The 14,854-nt window shown below is 43.2% G+C and overlaps 1 protein-coding gene across 1 annotated transcript; it reads right to left on the bottom strand.

Annotated features, from left to right (window-relative positions):
* Positions 1 to 7,950: 7,950 nt before the first annotated feature.
* On the bottom strand, positions 7,951 to 13,205 carry ALPK2 (alpha kinase 2). Its single transcript, XM_063424457.1, has 4 exons — positions 13,144 to 13,205; positions 12,670 to 12,887; positions 11,778 to 11,826; positions 7,951 to 8,193 (listed from the first exon to the last, which is right to left on the bottom strand). Exons 1-4 carry the CDS (start codon positions 13,203 to 13,205, stop codon positions 8,100 to 8,102), a joined length of 423 nt encoding a protein of 140 aa, XP_063280527.1. The 3' UTR covers positions 7,951 to 8,099.
* Between the last annotated feature and the right edge of the window lie 1,649 nt (positions 13,206 to 14,854).

Raw genomic sequence — 14,854 nt, 5'->3', positions numbered from 1 at the left:
CACCCTCAGCCCCGGGCACAGACTGTGCTAGGGACTGACAGAGTTCAGGTCAGCAAAGTCTCTTCAAGTTCTGGGAAGTGGATTTAATAGGATTTTTACTTGCAGAGACAAAAAAAAAAAAAATGAAGTTGCTTATCCTCATGTGTGGCTCAGGGGACACTAACAGAGCTGGAAGTGCTCCCTCAAACCCACCCTAGGGCATCCCTCCCATGCCCAGCACACCTGTCTGCAGAGCCAGCAGGTCTCCTGGGGGAAAGGGAGTTGCCCTGAGGGGCTGGTAAATACAAGTTTTTTGTGTTAGCCTTCTGCTTACAGCAAAATTGCTTAAATTCTGCCCACAACTATTTTGCTGGGGAAACAGCAATGTTATGGAGAGTACATTGTCAGCCAAACCTTACTCTCCTAATCTGAAGATAATTCCCAACCCAGATTCTCTCTGTCAGAGGGTGAATGGTTACAGGAAATGCCAGAACAATCCAGAACTGATGTAATGAATTTGATGATTGGGAAACAAATAATTTTCGTTTACTGAACCCCAGCAGAAATCAGAAGAGATCATGGCTTCCAGGTTAAAGACCTTTGCTCATCTGTCTGCTGCTCTGAGTTAATCTTTCTCTACCCAGCCATCGGAGTGACCAGCACAAGTAATATTTAACCAGTGGTCATTGACTGACAAGGATCACAGCATTTCTCCTGTGGGGTCTAAGCTGTCCCAGTGCTTGTAGCCCTTACCTCTGTCCATGAGTTTGTGGTAAATGTGCCCCTTGAATGCTGCAGTACTCTGGAATAAGCTGATAAACACCACCTTTGTCTACTCTGAGCCCAAGAATTCCTGTAGCAATGTCCTCTCAAAAATTATATGGCCATATCCAAAAGTGATGTGAGTCAGCACAGTCACTGACATTAAGAAAGCAAAGGGATAAATTCAGTTCCACTGTTAGATATGTGTAACTTTTTCTCCATAAAAGATTCTGGCCTAAATCTTTGACCCAGATTTGTCTGGAAGTTTAAGCCAAGGGAGCCATGCCCACAGCTGGTGGGACCGTGACAGGATTTTTCCACAGATGAAATAGCCAGCCCCAAATCAGTTGAAGAGTATTGATTATGTGCTGGAGTAAAGCCACAAAGATACAGCTCAGGTTTTTGCCCCTGAGGTTATTCCTTCAGTTTTGAAGCTGTTCTTCCACTGTTTCTGCACAGAAAAGACACCATCCCTGTGATTTCCATTTCCCTCAACGTATCCTCCACATTGTATATAAGAAAAATGAGAAGAAAGAACTTTTGTAGGGATCAAATTGTGTCCTTTGTCTAGTGATAGCAGGAGCTCTGCATACAAAACGGAAGCACAGAATAATTTAGGCTGGAAGGGACTTTTAGGGATCACAGGACTCAGTCCTCTGCTCCAAGCAGTGCCAGCCTCACAGTTAGACTGCACTTCAAAGTTAGATGATTTTGCTTGGGGTCATAGCTACATATTTCCAAGGGAAGAATCTGGCCCTCAGGTGTATGTGCAACATATGTTGCATTATCTGTCCCTATGTCACCTTTAGTAACATTTAAACAAACCAGTTCCTTTTCTTTTTCCAGGAATTTCCCAATACTTTGGCATTTCATTTCAGAGAACTGGACCCCAACCAGTCTGCAGCAGTACTGGATGTTGCAATGCAGTTCCAGACTTTCCCCAGGCTCCCTGTGGAGTGGCCAGTGCTTCACCTACAGTTGCAGAGCCCCATTTTGAGCAAAAGTGTTCTTTTTTTTTTTTTTTTTCCCAGAAACACAACCCACAAATACCAAGTAAGAGGTGTTTCTGCTGTGATTAAAAGTAGTACATTTTATGTTTTCTCTGCTAGTTTTGGACGTGGCATTTTGGTTTTGAGTTGGTTGTTTTCTTTTTAATATGAGGTCTTTTGTCCTCTTTTTCTGATTAAGCATATTTTCAAGTACTTTCTATAGACTTCAAATGCACATCCATACTTTCAGAGAAGTATAAGGAGTTTGCACACAGGATGCTGATATAATTGTACAGGTCATTTTTAGATACCTACTTTCCCCAAAACTTGTTCTACTACTAGGGCAGACTCTGAAATAGTAGTAGTAGTATTTTTGTCATCTTTACACTGTGTGCATGCACCAGTTCCAAACGAGGGATTACTATTTACATAACGGGACTGGGAATTAGAAATCAGCATTTTAGGAAACAGTAGATTATTCTTGCCATGACAGATTTGCAGTCCAAGACAGCGTTAAGCAAAAAAGATGTGTCATCAACTGGTAACAAAGAAAGTGTAAGGAGGAGAGGGCAAGACACAGCATGTTTTCCACATTTGATTTCATGGTGGTTTTCTGCTGCTGGATGGACACATCCAGCCAAAATCATTAAAGTGACCTGGTTCCTCACTTTTGTGAAGTATTTATATTGAAAACTTTGCTTCCTAACCCCCCAAACTATTACTTCAGACTGTTCCAAAATGTTCTGATGGAACAGAAGTATGGTAGTGGAAGTAAGTGATGAAACACCTGTTAGTTAACTAGCAAATGTTCTCATACGCCAAATGTGACTATTTCATGTTCAGAGAAAATCTCAGGTCCAAATCCTATTTAAGCCTTCACAAAAAATGTGGAATTCATCAGTCCCTAAATGTGGAGGTTTATGCAATGGTCTCATTGTTGGATGAGGTCCTGGGAGGTGTGTACCATTCCTGGGTTTGCCAGTGGTGTTCAGACAGGCTCAACCAAAGCCAGGCTTTTCCCCCTACCTCCTAGGCGTGCTGGAAAGTAAAATCTGAAAATTCCCAAGCAAAGCAGACAGTACATAAAAATTTAAGAAAGAAAAAAGATTGGCAAGCCTAAGCAGTGAACATGAGATGAGCACTGTGATCTGAGGAACTGATGAAATCAGTCTCACTGGCAGAAGTAAGCAATTAATATGCAGCCAGAGTAAACACTCTTCATCATAGGGTTCAGCAAAACAAAGAGCTGAAACCCCCTCCTCGCATGTGCTCTCTGAAGGAACAGAGAAAATTGAGGTCTCAGAACTTTTTTTCCATTCTTTAGTCTGACTAAAGGTGATTCCAGCTCAGTGCAGTGAGGGTCATCTCCCTCCCCCAGATCAATATTTTAATATGACTTATCAGAACAAGAATGAATTGTTTACTTTAAAACCTCAGGATCCCATAAAGGGAGAGGGAAAGGTGTCCACTGGAAGCAGAAGCTTGCAGCATCTGTCCACTGCTGGAAACTCAGAAAAGAAACCAGGACTCCAAAGATTCGAGTACAGTCAGCAAAATGTCCTGCGAGAGAATCCCGGTTCTGCCAAGCCCTAACAACACACCAGAGGATCCTTTGGCTGTTGCCTCCAATGGTAAGTGCCTTCCTGCACAAAATTCATGTGAGGAAAAGGAAATGCTAAAATATATTAACAAAAATAAAATAGTGCAGGTGGATTTCCAACACTAAGCACTTCAGCCTACCAAAATATCCACACGTGGCCAGGGCTCAACTGTGTAATTTAACAGGATTTAATGTCTTGCACCTAGGGATCTCTACCTGCACTTGGAAAGAGATTAGGCTTTTATTAGGGCAGTGCAAACCACCCTGAATGTTTATTGTTTTTAAAACATGGGGTGGTGGGGAAGCTGACAGAGTTCCTGGGAGACCAGGAATGCTTCCAGGTCTGGCTGTATGGGAAGGACAGGTTTTGTGACCCATCTCGAAAAATCCTCTTGAAAACCCTCTTGTTCTTCACAATGCTCCTCTGCATTGGAACATCCCAATAATGTTCTTTACACAGATGTCCAGCAGAAGAGAAGCAAAAAGGGGATTTTTCTCTGATGATTATTCTTTGTTTTCTCCCTGTAACTTTCTCATTATTTTGGGGATTTTTTCCCTTGCAGTACTAAAAACTAGTAGCCATTTCTCTTTCTTTCATTATATTTTGTCATGGAAATATTCCTGTTGATTTGCTGGAAGCTTCCACATAGCTGAGGGACTATAAATTGCCTATTTGCAGTGGCATCAGCTGCCTTGCTTTCTCCTTACATGTTCTGCAGTGAAGTCGAGTCCTTCTGCCAGGATTTCTGGGCTTTCCTGCTCTGCACAGGATTTCCAGGCTTTTCCTCAGGGAGCTTCATTAGTAGGATCTTGCCTGATCCTTCCCCTCTGCTGCAGAGAGAAAGCTGAGTAAAATGTGTATGAGGAAAGGTAAGGGAAGACACCAACACTGGGGTGAATTAGAAAGCCAGGTACAGCAACTCTGGCCCTTTGCCATTCATTTCTCACTCTCACCAGCTGCAGCGTAGGCACATTTACCAAAACCAGCCCCATGGACCTCAGGGCTACAGCTGCATCCTTACTGACAGAATGTTCTGCAATGACTAAGTTTTTGCCATCATTAATTCCAAAGACTCAGTGCCATGTGATGCTCAGGGTGTGCTGCAACTCCTCTCCTTTCAGAGATGCCTCCTTCATAGCTGGGATTGCACAGGAGCCTCACCAGTAGATCTGCACATCTGCCTGTTTTGGGTGTGTGTTCAAATGTTCAGCTGTGTCCCACTGCAGCACTACAGACACAAAACACAGACAGAACCAGTGGGACATGAAAATCCCTTGGATGTCAGCCATGCCTGTCACCATGAGATCTTCCTAGTTTGCTGAGCGTTCATACTAAAGTAGAAGGGTGCACCTTCTCACTCTCATTAATGTAAACAGGAGATCGTGCTTTGTAAATATTGCCATTGTTATGAATTCTTTCTCCAAGAGAAGGGGGGGTTGAATGACAGCCTCCTTGACCAATGTGGTGAGAGGTGGGAATGCCCACTCTCCAATCCATGGTCACCTTGCAAGAAGTATAAAATAAAAAGTAATAAACAAAAGGGGGATTTTCTCCCCTGCTGCTCTGAGATACCCAAACTCCAGACTCCAGTGTCTTTCTGGCGAGGCTCACAGCAACACATGCTCAAGCATTTCTAGGCTTGCTTTCATGGCAGGGATGGGAATACCAGATTATTACTTTTGTAATAATCACATTGGAGAAATGAAACAGCCTGATCTGGTAACCAGACACTGAAGGTCCATTTCTCTGCTGTTCTGTCCACCAGCAAAGGGCACTCAGAACCCAGCTTCTACTGTCAGCTCGTGGCACTGAGTTATCACAAACCCTTCCCTGAGGATTGATTAGATGTAAATCAAGAATTAAACCAATCCAGAGCCCTACTAAGACTGCCCTGACCTATCAGCACTGGTTGAACTAAACTACAATTGGGAAGAAGATACAGATATTATATAAAGTTAGATCACAGGGTGAGGAGACCCCTATTACACCATGAAGAACAGGCTGGTAGTTCAGGTGTGTCAGTACAGGTGGGCAGCAGCTCATCTGGGTTCCTTGGTGTCATCTCTGTGCGGGCACTTCGACATTAGATGCTGTAGAATTGAGTGAGCTGATCTGTGAGCACTGTGCTCCCTACACAAAAAGGGATTGATGAGAAGGCTAAACCCAGGGAGGAGTTCTCAGAGGATGAGCTTTTTGAGGGCTTTAACTTCCTTAACACTCTGTTGCTAAAGCAGAACCAGATCCAGAAGATTATTGGAGAGTCTGGGTTTACTACACATGGGGAGCAAATTCTCCTCAGTATGTAAAATGGGAATGCATTTCTGAGCTTAAAAATAAATGAGAGGGGAGTTGAAAAGCACTACAGCAAGACATTCCATTCTCACCTCTTGGCACAAAAAGACAACTGCATCCCCTTCCAAGGGGCTTCTAACCAGTCCACAGAGGGTTCTCTTTTGAGCCAGAAAGTTCAATTTTCAGTACTTACAAAAAATAAAGGCTACTGCTGTTCATCCCAGCCCTAATTTCTAACCTCCTCCCTTCCATGTGTTCCTTCTCTGTTTTTTCTGCCTCTCTGCAGCATTCAGATGTAATGATGGCATATAACTGAATTTCCACAGGTTACAAATCCCTGTCCAGCATGTTTGTGTGCTCTTAATCCACTCCTTAGTCCACATAATGTTTTATGGGATGTTTTCTACTGACTGAGAGTGTGCAGAAATGTTATTTGGCTAGCAGGCTAAACACACAGAGAAACACTGAAACACTCAGACTGTGCAGAGATGAGCACCACAGCTATGGATCCTAAAGCTTAATTCCCTGATGCACAAGTGCTGATGTGTCCCAGAAGAACATGCATGGAGTAGCACAGGCACAGTGGGACCACGAGTACAGACTAACTCAGCTGTCTTGTATGTGGGCTACTCAAAAATGCTGCTAAAAACAAGTATATGAAAGTCAAATATAGTCCCCAGCATTGTGATTCCTCAGGTCAGACATAGCTATAAAAGTCTGGTGCTGATTCTAGGCTGTCTCCACCAATTAGAGGAAGACACAGGCCCGTGCAGAAATGACTCATCTCTCTCATGAATTTGTCTCTAGAATAGTACAGATTACTTTCTCAGGTGCTGTCCATCTCTCTTGTCTGTAAGGGCACTCAAAGCCACTTAGCTTTTACATTCCCAAGGCTAGCTGAGACACAATGTTCACCTTAAAGCAATTCAGGATCTTGTGTTCCGCCTCCTTGTGAGAACCGCAATGTGCCACACATAAATATGCACAAATCTGGTCTTGTGTCTGTTTTGCAGGTCTTTGAAACCCCCTCTGCTGAAGTCTGCAGTGTGCCTCCATCACTCCTTCCATGGGCTAAGGACCTGCTCCCAGAGCTGTGGAGTGTGACAATGGTGTTTGTGTCCAGTCTATCAAACGCCATTATCACACTAAATAGTTCCTGGAAGACAAGGCATCAGGTCAGGAAGGTTTGGGACCTCTGGCAGTACATCTTCCCACTGTGCTGAGGAATAAACAACTGGGGTACGTGCACAGCAGGATGACTCTGCTCCTTCTTTTAGAAGCAAAAGCACCAGAATATGTGAGAAATCCATACTCTGACACATGCACTTCCAGATCCCCATTGTAAAGCACACCAGACATCTTAAGGAATCATCACTATACCATCATCATTGGGAATGCGGATTTCCTTGGCATTAATAGGGCTGTGTTTACCTCTGAGAGGTCAGCTTGTGATTTTCATGCTGGTCATTGAACTGACCAGGACAATAAAACTGAAGGCAATTAGCCAATAGAGTGAAACTCCATCTCTGAATTTGGGACCAAACTACAACATACATTTGGAATATTAACTGGCTGAGATGCTCATGACATTTTTCAAACAGAACACTTCCCAAAATTCTGATAAAAATCTATTGCCTCTAACTTGAAACACCATTTATCCAATGCTTTTAGCTTTGCTCCCATTCCACCATGCTCAAGCCCCTTGCCTTGTGTTCTAAACCTCCTGTTTAGGGAACGGTCAAAATGTCCTCACAGAAATTCTTCTGAATACTATTGTAAAAAATAGGCATCATCTGTAGGAACTTCTAAAGGCCTAATGAAAGCCAGGTACCAGCAGTGCACTGAGGAGCCTAAATCCCACTGAGTAGTCCAAGATTTAGGCTCAAAGGATGTTATGCTCTGATTTGCAATGGAAGTGGTAACTTTAATATTCATCAGTGTGTTCCAAACCTCACCTTTCCTGAATTCTAACCCAGCATGCATATGCATATGCAATACTGTGCAAAACTTGTACTTAGCATCTTAAATATATTAATGTTTCCATAGCTGCTGAACCACAGGGCCATGGATGTAGACACAGAGATGTTCTCCAATACCAATCCAGAGAAGCCTGTAAGAAAATCCAGGAGATGGCTTAGTTTGTTTTCAAAACCTTGCCCCAGTGTTAAATCTCAGGCACCAAGAGCTCAGCTCCTTCCTTTGTTGCTGGCATCAGCATCAGGGTGATTCCAAAACAATGTCAAAAGGCAAAAGATTAAAGTTATCCCCTCAGGTCACTGGTTTGTGTCACTGCTCCATGTCCTCAAGAGTAGTTTCACAAGGTGGGATAGTGAGACTCAGTGCTCTGAAGAAATGAAGTCTCTAGGTTTTCTTGCCTTCTTAGGCACCATTTTCTTTACCATTGATGAGTTTGGCAGATTTTTGCTTTTAGTAGATGTTGCTTTCCTCTGTTTTTGATGAGTGGTTCGGAGAGATTTCAGCCCCAGCATCTCACAGTACTCATTGCACTGGTGGAGGGCTCTGAACTCTCAATGAAGGAAAAGGAGCAGTTGCCTTTAAACCCCTTGTATCTGTAGTAACAAAGGGAAAAAAAAAAAAAAAAACAGATGGTAGTTCAAGATTCATTTTCAGCACAGGGAGGCAGAGTATGACTGCTGACTCATAAGCAACTTGAAAACATTAAGCAAGTCTCTTCTACCCATGCTGGCTTGAGAAGCATTGACTGCCACAGAAACTCAGACTGGGTCATTGGGAGGTGAGGGGAACCACGTAACAAGTGGTGACAGAAGAGGGAAAAGCATTAGAGGCAAAGCTCTGTGGGCTGGGTCCTGGCACTGTCTTTCATGGCATTAAGTTGGGAATAAAATTGTCTTCTGGCTACCGTTCTCAGTAACACACAAATTAAATCCATGCTACAGCATTCTCTATGAACAGTTCTGTTGGCCACCATGAAGAGACAAGGTTGTTGCACAAGGTGTTTCAGAAGTAAGAGCTGTTTCCATCTAAACTGGTACATCATTTCCATGCTATGCTGCTCCCCTTCCCTGGCTGCCTCCAGGATCTTAAGGAGCCAAGCCCCTCAGGGAAGGATGGAAGGAATGTTCCTGAAGAAGGCAGTCTCATCCAGCCTCCACAGTTCCAAGCCACCACTGTACCTCCCATCATGAGAGGTACAGGGCACGTGTATCTCTCTTTTCACCGTGCCTCTGGTTGCTGACAGTCCTCCCAGGGCCTGCTTTTAAAGCTGCATCAGCTTATTTTAAAAGGTGCACCTGCTCTTCAAAGGAGTAATTTTGGTTAAGTTCTCAGGATGGAGAAGAGAGAAGAAAGGCCAGGGTGTTCCTCTCCTTTTTTAACCTTAATCAGTGCCCATTCTACCCTGTTCTCTTGGCTTGCTGGACATCCAGTGTCCTCAGAGGTGAACTGTGAGTTGTGACTACACAAAACCAACCAAACAAGATTTGGTACTGAAATGACCAGAGGATGCTCATTCCCAGCATCCAGAGAACTTCCTTCCTCAGGCTGACTGCACAGTGCTAAAGAGAATACTGCTGCTCTAAGAAGGTCAGACTCCTGCTGACAGACAGGCCCTGCTCTGGAGACCCCACTCAGCTGGCTCTGAACAGCAGGTAAGCCTCGAAGGGATTTTCCCCATCTTTCCAAGTAAGCTGTGTGTTTGTTTAACCAAAGCAGGTTGAAGAGGTGTGTCATTGTTACTCCAAGACTATATCCTGGAGTCCAGCAGGATCATCAGCGGTTCTCTTGTTCCCTTGGAGAAATCAGAGACTTCAGACTTTACTGAGCTGCTCTCAAGAGCTCACAGGTATGTGTTGTGTTGGTGGATGCACCAGACACACCCACAGAACAGGAGTTCCACAGGCAAACACACCTGCCCTCAGAAAGGGAATCTCTTCTATCCAGCACCAAACCAAAACAAATCTTCCTTAAATGTGAAGGGGAAATGTTGGATTTGCCCTCAGGCTTAAACTCCCCAATGCCTCTTGTTGCCATGTGGAGTAAAGCTAAACTTGTCAGTGCCCTGGAACCAGGCAGAGTTTCAGATCCAGACTTGGCAACCAGCACTCCTGTTAATGACCATAACCATGGGTTACTGTGCTCCTGATTCCCTCCTTTGTGTGCACCATTCCTGGATAAATCCCTGGGCTCTCATGCACAGTTCTACTCTGCTCACTGCGTGCACAGAGACACGCACGGTGCTGTGGTATTTTTGTTTCCATTCACCACAGAAGCTACAGAGTAGCTGATTTTAAGGCTCAGGTGCCGCCCTGTGGCCACATTAAAAATGCTTCCCAGGTGTTCCTGTTCCTAGGTCTACTTCGCTCCCTCCTGACAGAACTGCGCTGCAGCTCCTGCAGCACATTGACTACACCACTGCTTTGGGCTCCTCTGCTTTCCAGTTCCCTGGTAAAACACACAGAGCAAGGACAAAAGATCAAAATCCCTTCCTCCACACATTGCGGACTCTGTTTTGGAGTACAAATGAGATATGTTCTGTGTCTTCTCTGCCAGAACAGTTCAAGCCACACCAGTCCCACTCTGCATTTCTGTAGGACCATGTGTTCTCCCTTCATGGGACCAGCCTAGCTCTCAGCAGCTCAGCTGAACACAGCCCAAAGCAGCAAGACCCAGCAACACACAGGAGGTCTGGGCACTTAGTTGATTTTCCCCACCCATGTTCATAGAATTAAAAATCCAACCGCAGACATTAATATAGAGATCTTCTTTCCAGGAAAAGAGCATGAAAAAAAAATATAGGACCAGGAAAAATCTGTCATCTTGCAGGAATACCATTAGCTAAATAACAAACAAAATGATACTCAACATTTTCAGGAGGTTGTTCATTTAATGAAAATTATTTTCCTCTCTATATGCCTGAGGTGATCCTTACTACAGCTTGCATTGTGTGCTCACTTCCTCCTCCCCAACACAATGTGTGTTTTTATAAGAATCATTTCCCACAGTGAGCTGGACAACATTCACTAAAGCACTTTTATAAATCTTCTGATTCCTGGGAACAGTGTTGCCTAAATAAAACATTTATTACTTTTTTGGTTTGTAACAGGATGATGTACATTCATTTCAACTGCTTTTACTTTGGATCCACAGCTGCAAGAGTAAATCAATCTAACTGAATGGATGCCAGCCTGCAAATGTTCAGAATATTCTAGTCACATTTTTAATAATTTAGATGATATTGTGAGGTTTCGTCTTGTATCCCAGATATACAGACAAGGTCCAATTTAAAATAAAGGCTGAATGCATGATCAAATCTTCTTTCTCTTGCCAGATTCTCAAAGGAGAATATGAAGCACTTACCCCCATCCCCTTTCCCTGTCCAGCAGCCACTGCCTACTCCTATCCACAGCTCTGCTGGCCTGTGGTATAACTAGAAGCCTTAATTAACTTAAGAGAAGTGGACTAAAGTTAGAATATTACAGGCCTACATCTTTACACATATGCTTAAGTCTCCCCAAAAGAGGTGAAGCCTTTGCAACACCACTAGAAAACAGGCTCTAGAAATGCCCTGAATAATCTTTTAAGGCTCAGAATTGCTGTTTTTGAAAGAGAAATGGGAGAGATACCATCAAATCCCTTCACAATTGTCCTTGTTTATCAGGGAAGTGGCCAATACATAGCATCCCACTGAGAAGAGTCTTTACAAAAACTTGTGTCATAAATACATATCCCAAAGTTCTGGCACTTCTGCTGGCTGTAGGAGGGATTCTAGCTTGCCTTTTACCCCCGGCTGCAGCCAGTGCTGGCCCCATGTGTTCAGCTCTACCTTCCTCCAGCTGATGGACCACCAGGAGCCTTACCTGCTGTCACCAGAACCCTTCATGTCACTTGTGAAATGCCCTTTGGACAAGCTCGTTTCATGGGAGGCATGCAGGAAAAACAAAGCTCAGTCTACAGGGTAACCCCATTCTTTCAGAACAAAATAAACATGTTTCCTTTACAGGTGGGTTTCCATAAATATGAACATGAAGACATTAAAAGACTTAGATAAGGAATGTTTTCTTCTAAAGTTAAATCAAGAATGAATTTCCAGTGTACCCTCCCCCATCCACATTTAACTGTGAAGAGACAGATGAGTAAAGCACAACCATGCTGCTGAGAAATCACGTTCACTCACCCTTTGGCCAGGGTTGCTATGCCAACATCAGTTAACTTCATCCCCACACCTGCGAGGCAGCAAGGAAACACAGAGCTTAGCTTACACTGGAATTTCTAGGACAATCTTCACATATGGAGACATTAAATGCTATTTATTGAGTCACCTTTTTAAATTTAATTATTTGTCACATTTTTTTCAAAGCATTTTAAAGCACCCTAGTTAGGAAGAGGATGTTCTCTGTGTCACCAACAGTTTCTAGAAGTCAGGCTCATGCCACTATTTTACAGCTGTCAGGGTGATCAACAGCACAGCTTGTTTCCTATGCTAGGATTATGTTCTTTTTCCTCCCTTTAAATTATTTCAGAGATCTTTTTTAGATGCCTTGTTGCTATTTTTCCTGCCTTCACTTGTAAAAGAACATAGAATGTTTCCTAAGATTCCAGTTTTTTCTGTTTTTCTTCAAGAAGGGTCTGTCTTCCCCTGTTCCAAATATATTGCAGAACTGAAGAGGAGTCACACCCATGGGGAGCTGAGGTAGCATTTAGCAAACATGAGGGTGTTTCTTCACTATTCTTCTTTTTGAAGGAATATATTTCTTCAAAACTAGCCAGGACCCAAATGTGGAGAATTCCACTGCTGAGTGATTGTTGGTGAGTATATAAATACAAGAAAAAGGGGAGGACCAGGGTGTCATTGACACCTGAAGTCTTTCACTGAGCACCCATTACATTAACCTCTAGGTGGTGAGACAAAAAGCCAGATTTGGCTCATACTGAGTGTCCTGATTCACTAAGGTACATGTGAAAGAACAACTCTTCCATTAAGAGTGTAAGATTTGGTTTTCTTTTCCAAACTGTCCTCTTACAAGAACATAAATTAGATAAAAATTGCCCCTACTCAGACAACTCACCTTGCAGGTCAGTGACAAGCAAGTTCCTATTGGTCTTCTCATACACCCAGTGCTGAAAGGTGCAACACTTCTGGCCAGCCTCCAAGTCTCTTTTCAGGAAATTCACTTCCTTGCCATCCTTGACAGAGTATTTCACAAACTCCTCAACCAGCTCCTCCTCCACTGTGGCATAGGGGATGTTATTAGCAGGGCGATGAATAAGAAAAATTGGAATTATTCTGAAATCAAGGGATAGAAACTAATAAAAGCCTGAGAATTCTTTCAGTAAGGGAGTAAGAAACAGACAAAAGTGGCCAGTGATCTTGGAGAGTGAATGAACAGCTACCAACTCTAAACCAAGCTGAAGAGCTGTAACACTGTTCCCAGGTTTCCTCTTTCCTCTTTAGTCCTAGCAACCAGTGGGCTGCCATGGCACAGGACAGTATATATGGGCATATATGTATATAAAATATATATTTGTACATATATTTGTACTCACTCTGGTACTTCTCCAAAGCCTTCCAAGGGTTCAGCTTCAGCTGCATATAACTTTGCATACTCTCTTGCAGTATTTTGGACATGGCATTCCTGTATTACAACAGACATGCCTATGGGAATATTGCTCAAAACATTCAACAGATCATGTGTTTGAATATGAGAACAGCTTTCGCCCAGAACTCTGGCTTACAAAGGCCAGGGGCAGCTCACCTGCAGTGCCAGACTCTAGTTCTTCTGCAGCAGCTCGTCCCTGCTCTTGGTGCCGTAGGTGAGGGCGTTGTGCACCTTCAGCACGCAGGCGTGGCCGGGGGCGAAGGCGGGGGCCAGGCCCTGCAGCACGCAGATGCGGAAGGCTCTGCGGTGCATCCCCTTGCCAAAGTGCAGCCCCTCTGTCATTAATGCTCCATGCAGTGTCCCACCAAAGTAGCTGGAGCTGAGGGGATCTTCTCTGAACATCAGCTGCATGAATTCGATTTCTTCCACACTGTGATAAATGCCAATAACTCACTTCTTGAAATTTATGAAAATTTAATAAAGAATAAAAATTGGTTACAAAAAATTAATACAATAATAAAAGTTTAAAAAGTTTTCAGAGACAGGACAAATAATGAGGCAAATAAGAGCAAAGAAGGTAGCCCGGGTCTACCATCCCCCCTCCCTCTCAGACAAAGGCTGTGAAGGAGAAGGGCCTCCTTCGGGAGGAATGTCCTCTTTTTGAAGACCAAAATTTCAAAATTATGCAATCTTTATCTTAAGACAGACCCGTTTGCCCAGAGTCCCCCTTCTAATCCTGGGCGTCCAGGAGTTGGGCTTGACCAGGTGGTTCGTGTGGATTCAGTCTGGGTTGACCAGATGGCTTCTGTGGATGCAGGGAGATATGCATCTTGTCTTCTGAAAGTCCTAAGGGGGGGTTCTCTTCTTCTTGTTGTAACTGTTATCTCTGTTGAGAAACACCTCTGGGCCTCTCCCTTTTTTTTTTTTTTTTTTTTTTTTTTTTTTTTCTTCTTGAGCTAAAGAAAATATCTTACACACAATTCTTTTATTACTAAAACTTAATGCTAAAAACTACATTTACTATATTATTCAAATGTCAATACAGCATAACTTTTCTACCTAGCATTATTGTATATAGTAAATATCTGCATAGAGCCACACACACAACAAGCCTTTTTCACAATCCCCCCTCTTACTTTTTATAATAATTTTGGCTCGAGCAGTATTTACTGCTTTTCTGCATCCATTCTATATTCATTTTCTTCATAAATCAGTCTAGCTTCCTGGAGGGGATCTTCTACTCTATCTTGTTTCTTTAATACCATAATCCTTTGCACCATTTTTGTTGTATCCATCCTTTGATCCATGGTCACTAATTGCATTCCTTGAACTACACTAGTGATGAGTCGAATGAAACAAGGGATCAAACAAGGGAGGAATATTAAACCAGCTGTGGCACATAAGAGGAAAAAACCTAGTTTCTTCCACCATTCTATTCCTAGTACATTATCCCACCAGCTGGTACTTAACATGGATTCCCACTTCTGAACTGGTACATGGGCGATTTTTCTAATATCATTGACTATATCCAGGACAGCTTCTCCATTATCATCTATTTTTAAACAACAATCTGATGTATTGAATTTTCCACAAACGCCCCCCTTCTTCAGCTAACAGGTAATCCAGTGCCAACCTATTTTGGTACACAGCGGCT

The sequence above is a fragment of the Prinia subflava genome (genome assembly GCF_021018805.1).
Source record: "Prinia subflava isolate CZ2003 ecotype Zambia chromosome W unlocalized genomic scaffold, Cam_Psub_1.2 scaffold_33_NEW, whole genome shotgun sequence".
In the NCBI taxonomy this organism is placed as follows: Eukaryota; Metazoa; Chordata; class Aves; order Passeriformes; family Cisticolidae; genus Prinia; species Prinia subflava.
The sequence above is the reverse complement of the archived record's forward strand: the minus strand, read 5'-3'. Positions and strand labels throughout refer to the sequence as shown.

What these genes read in the sequence shown, in the direction of transcription:
- ALPK2 (XM_063424457.1), bottom strand. Translation starts at nt 13,205, where the DNA reads ATGCAAAGTTATATGCAGCTGAAGCTGAACCCTTGGAAGGCTTTGGAG. An exon ending in TTGGAGAAGTACCAGAGTGA is followed by an intron (nt 12,888 to 13,143) that starts GTACAAATATAT and finishes CCTTGATTTCAG; the next exon opens with AATAATTCCAATTTTTCTTA. An exon ending in ATAGCAACCCTGGCCAAAGG is followed by an intron (nt 8,194 to 11,777) that starts GTGAGTGAACGT and finishes TTGTTACTACAG; the next exon opens with ATACAAGGGGTTTAAAGGCA.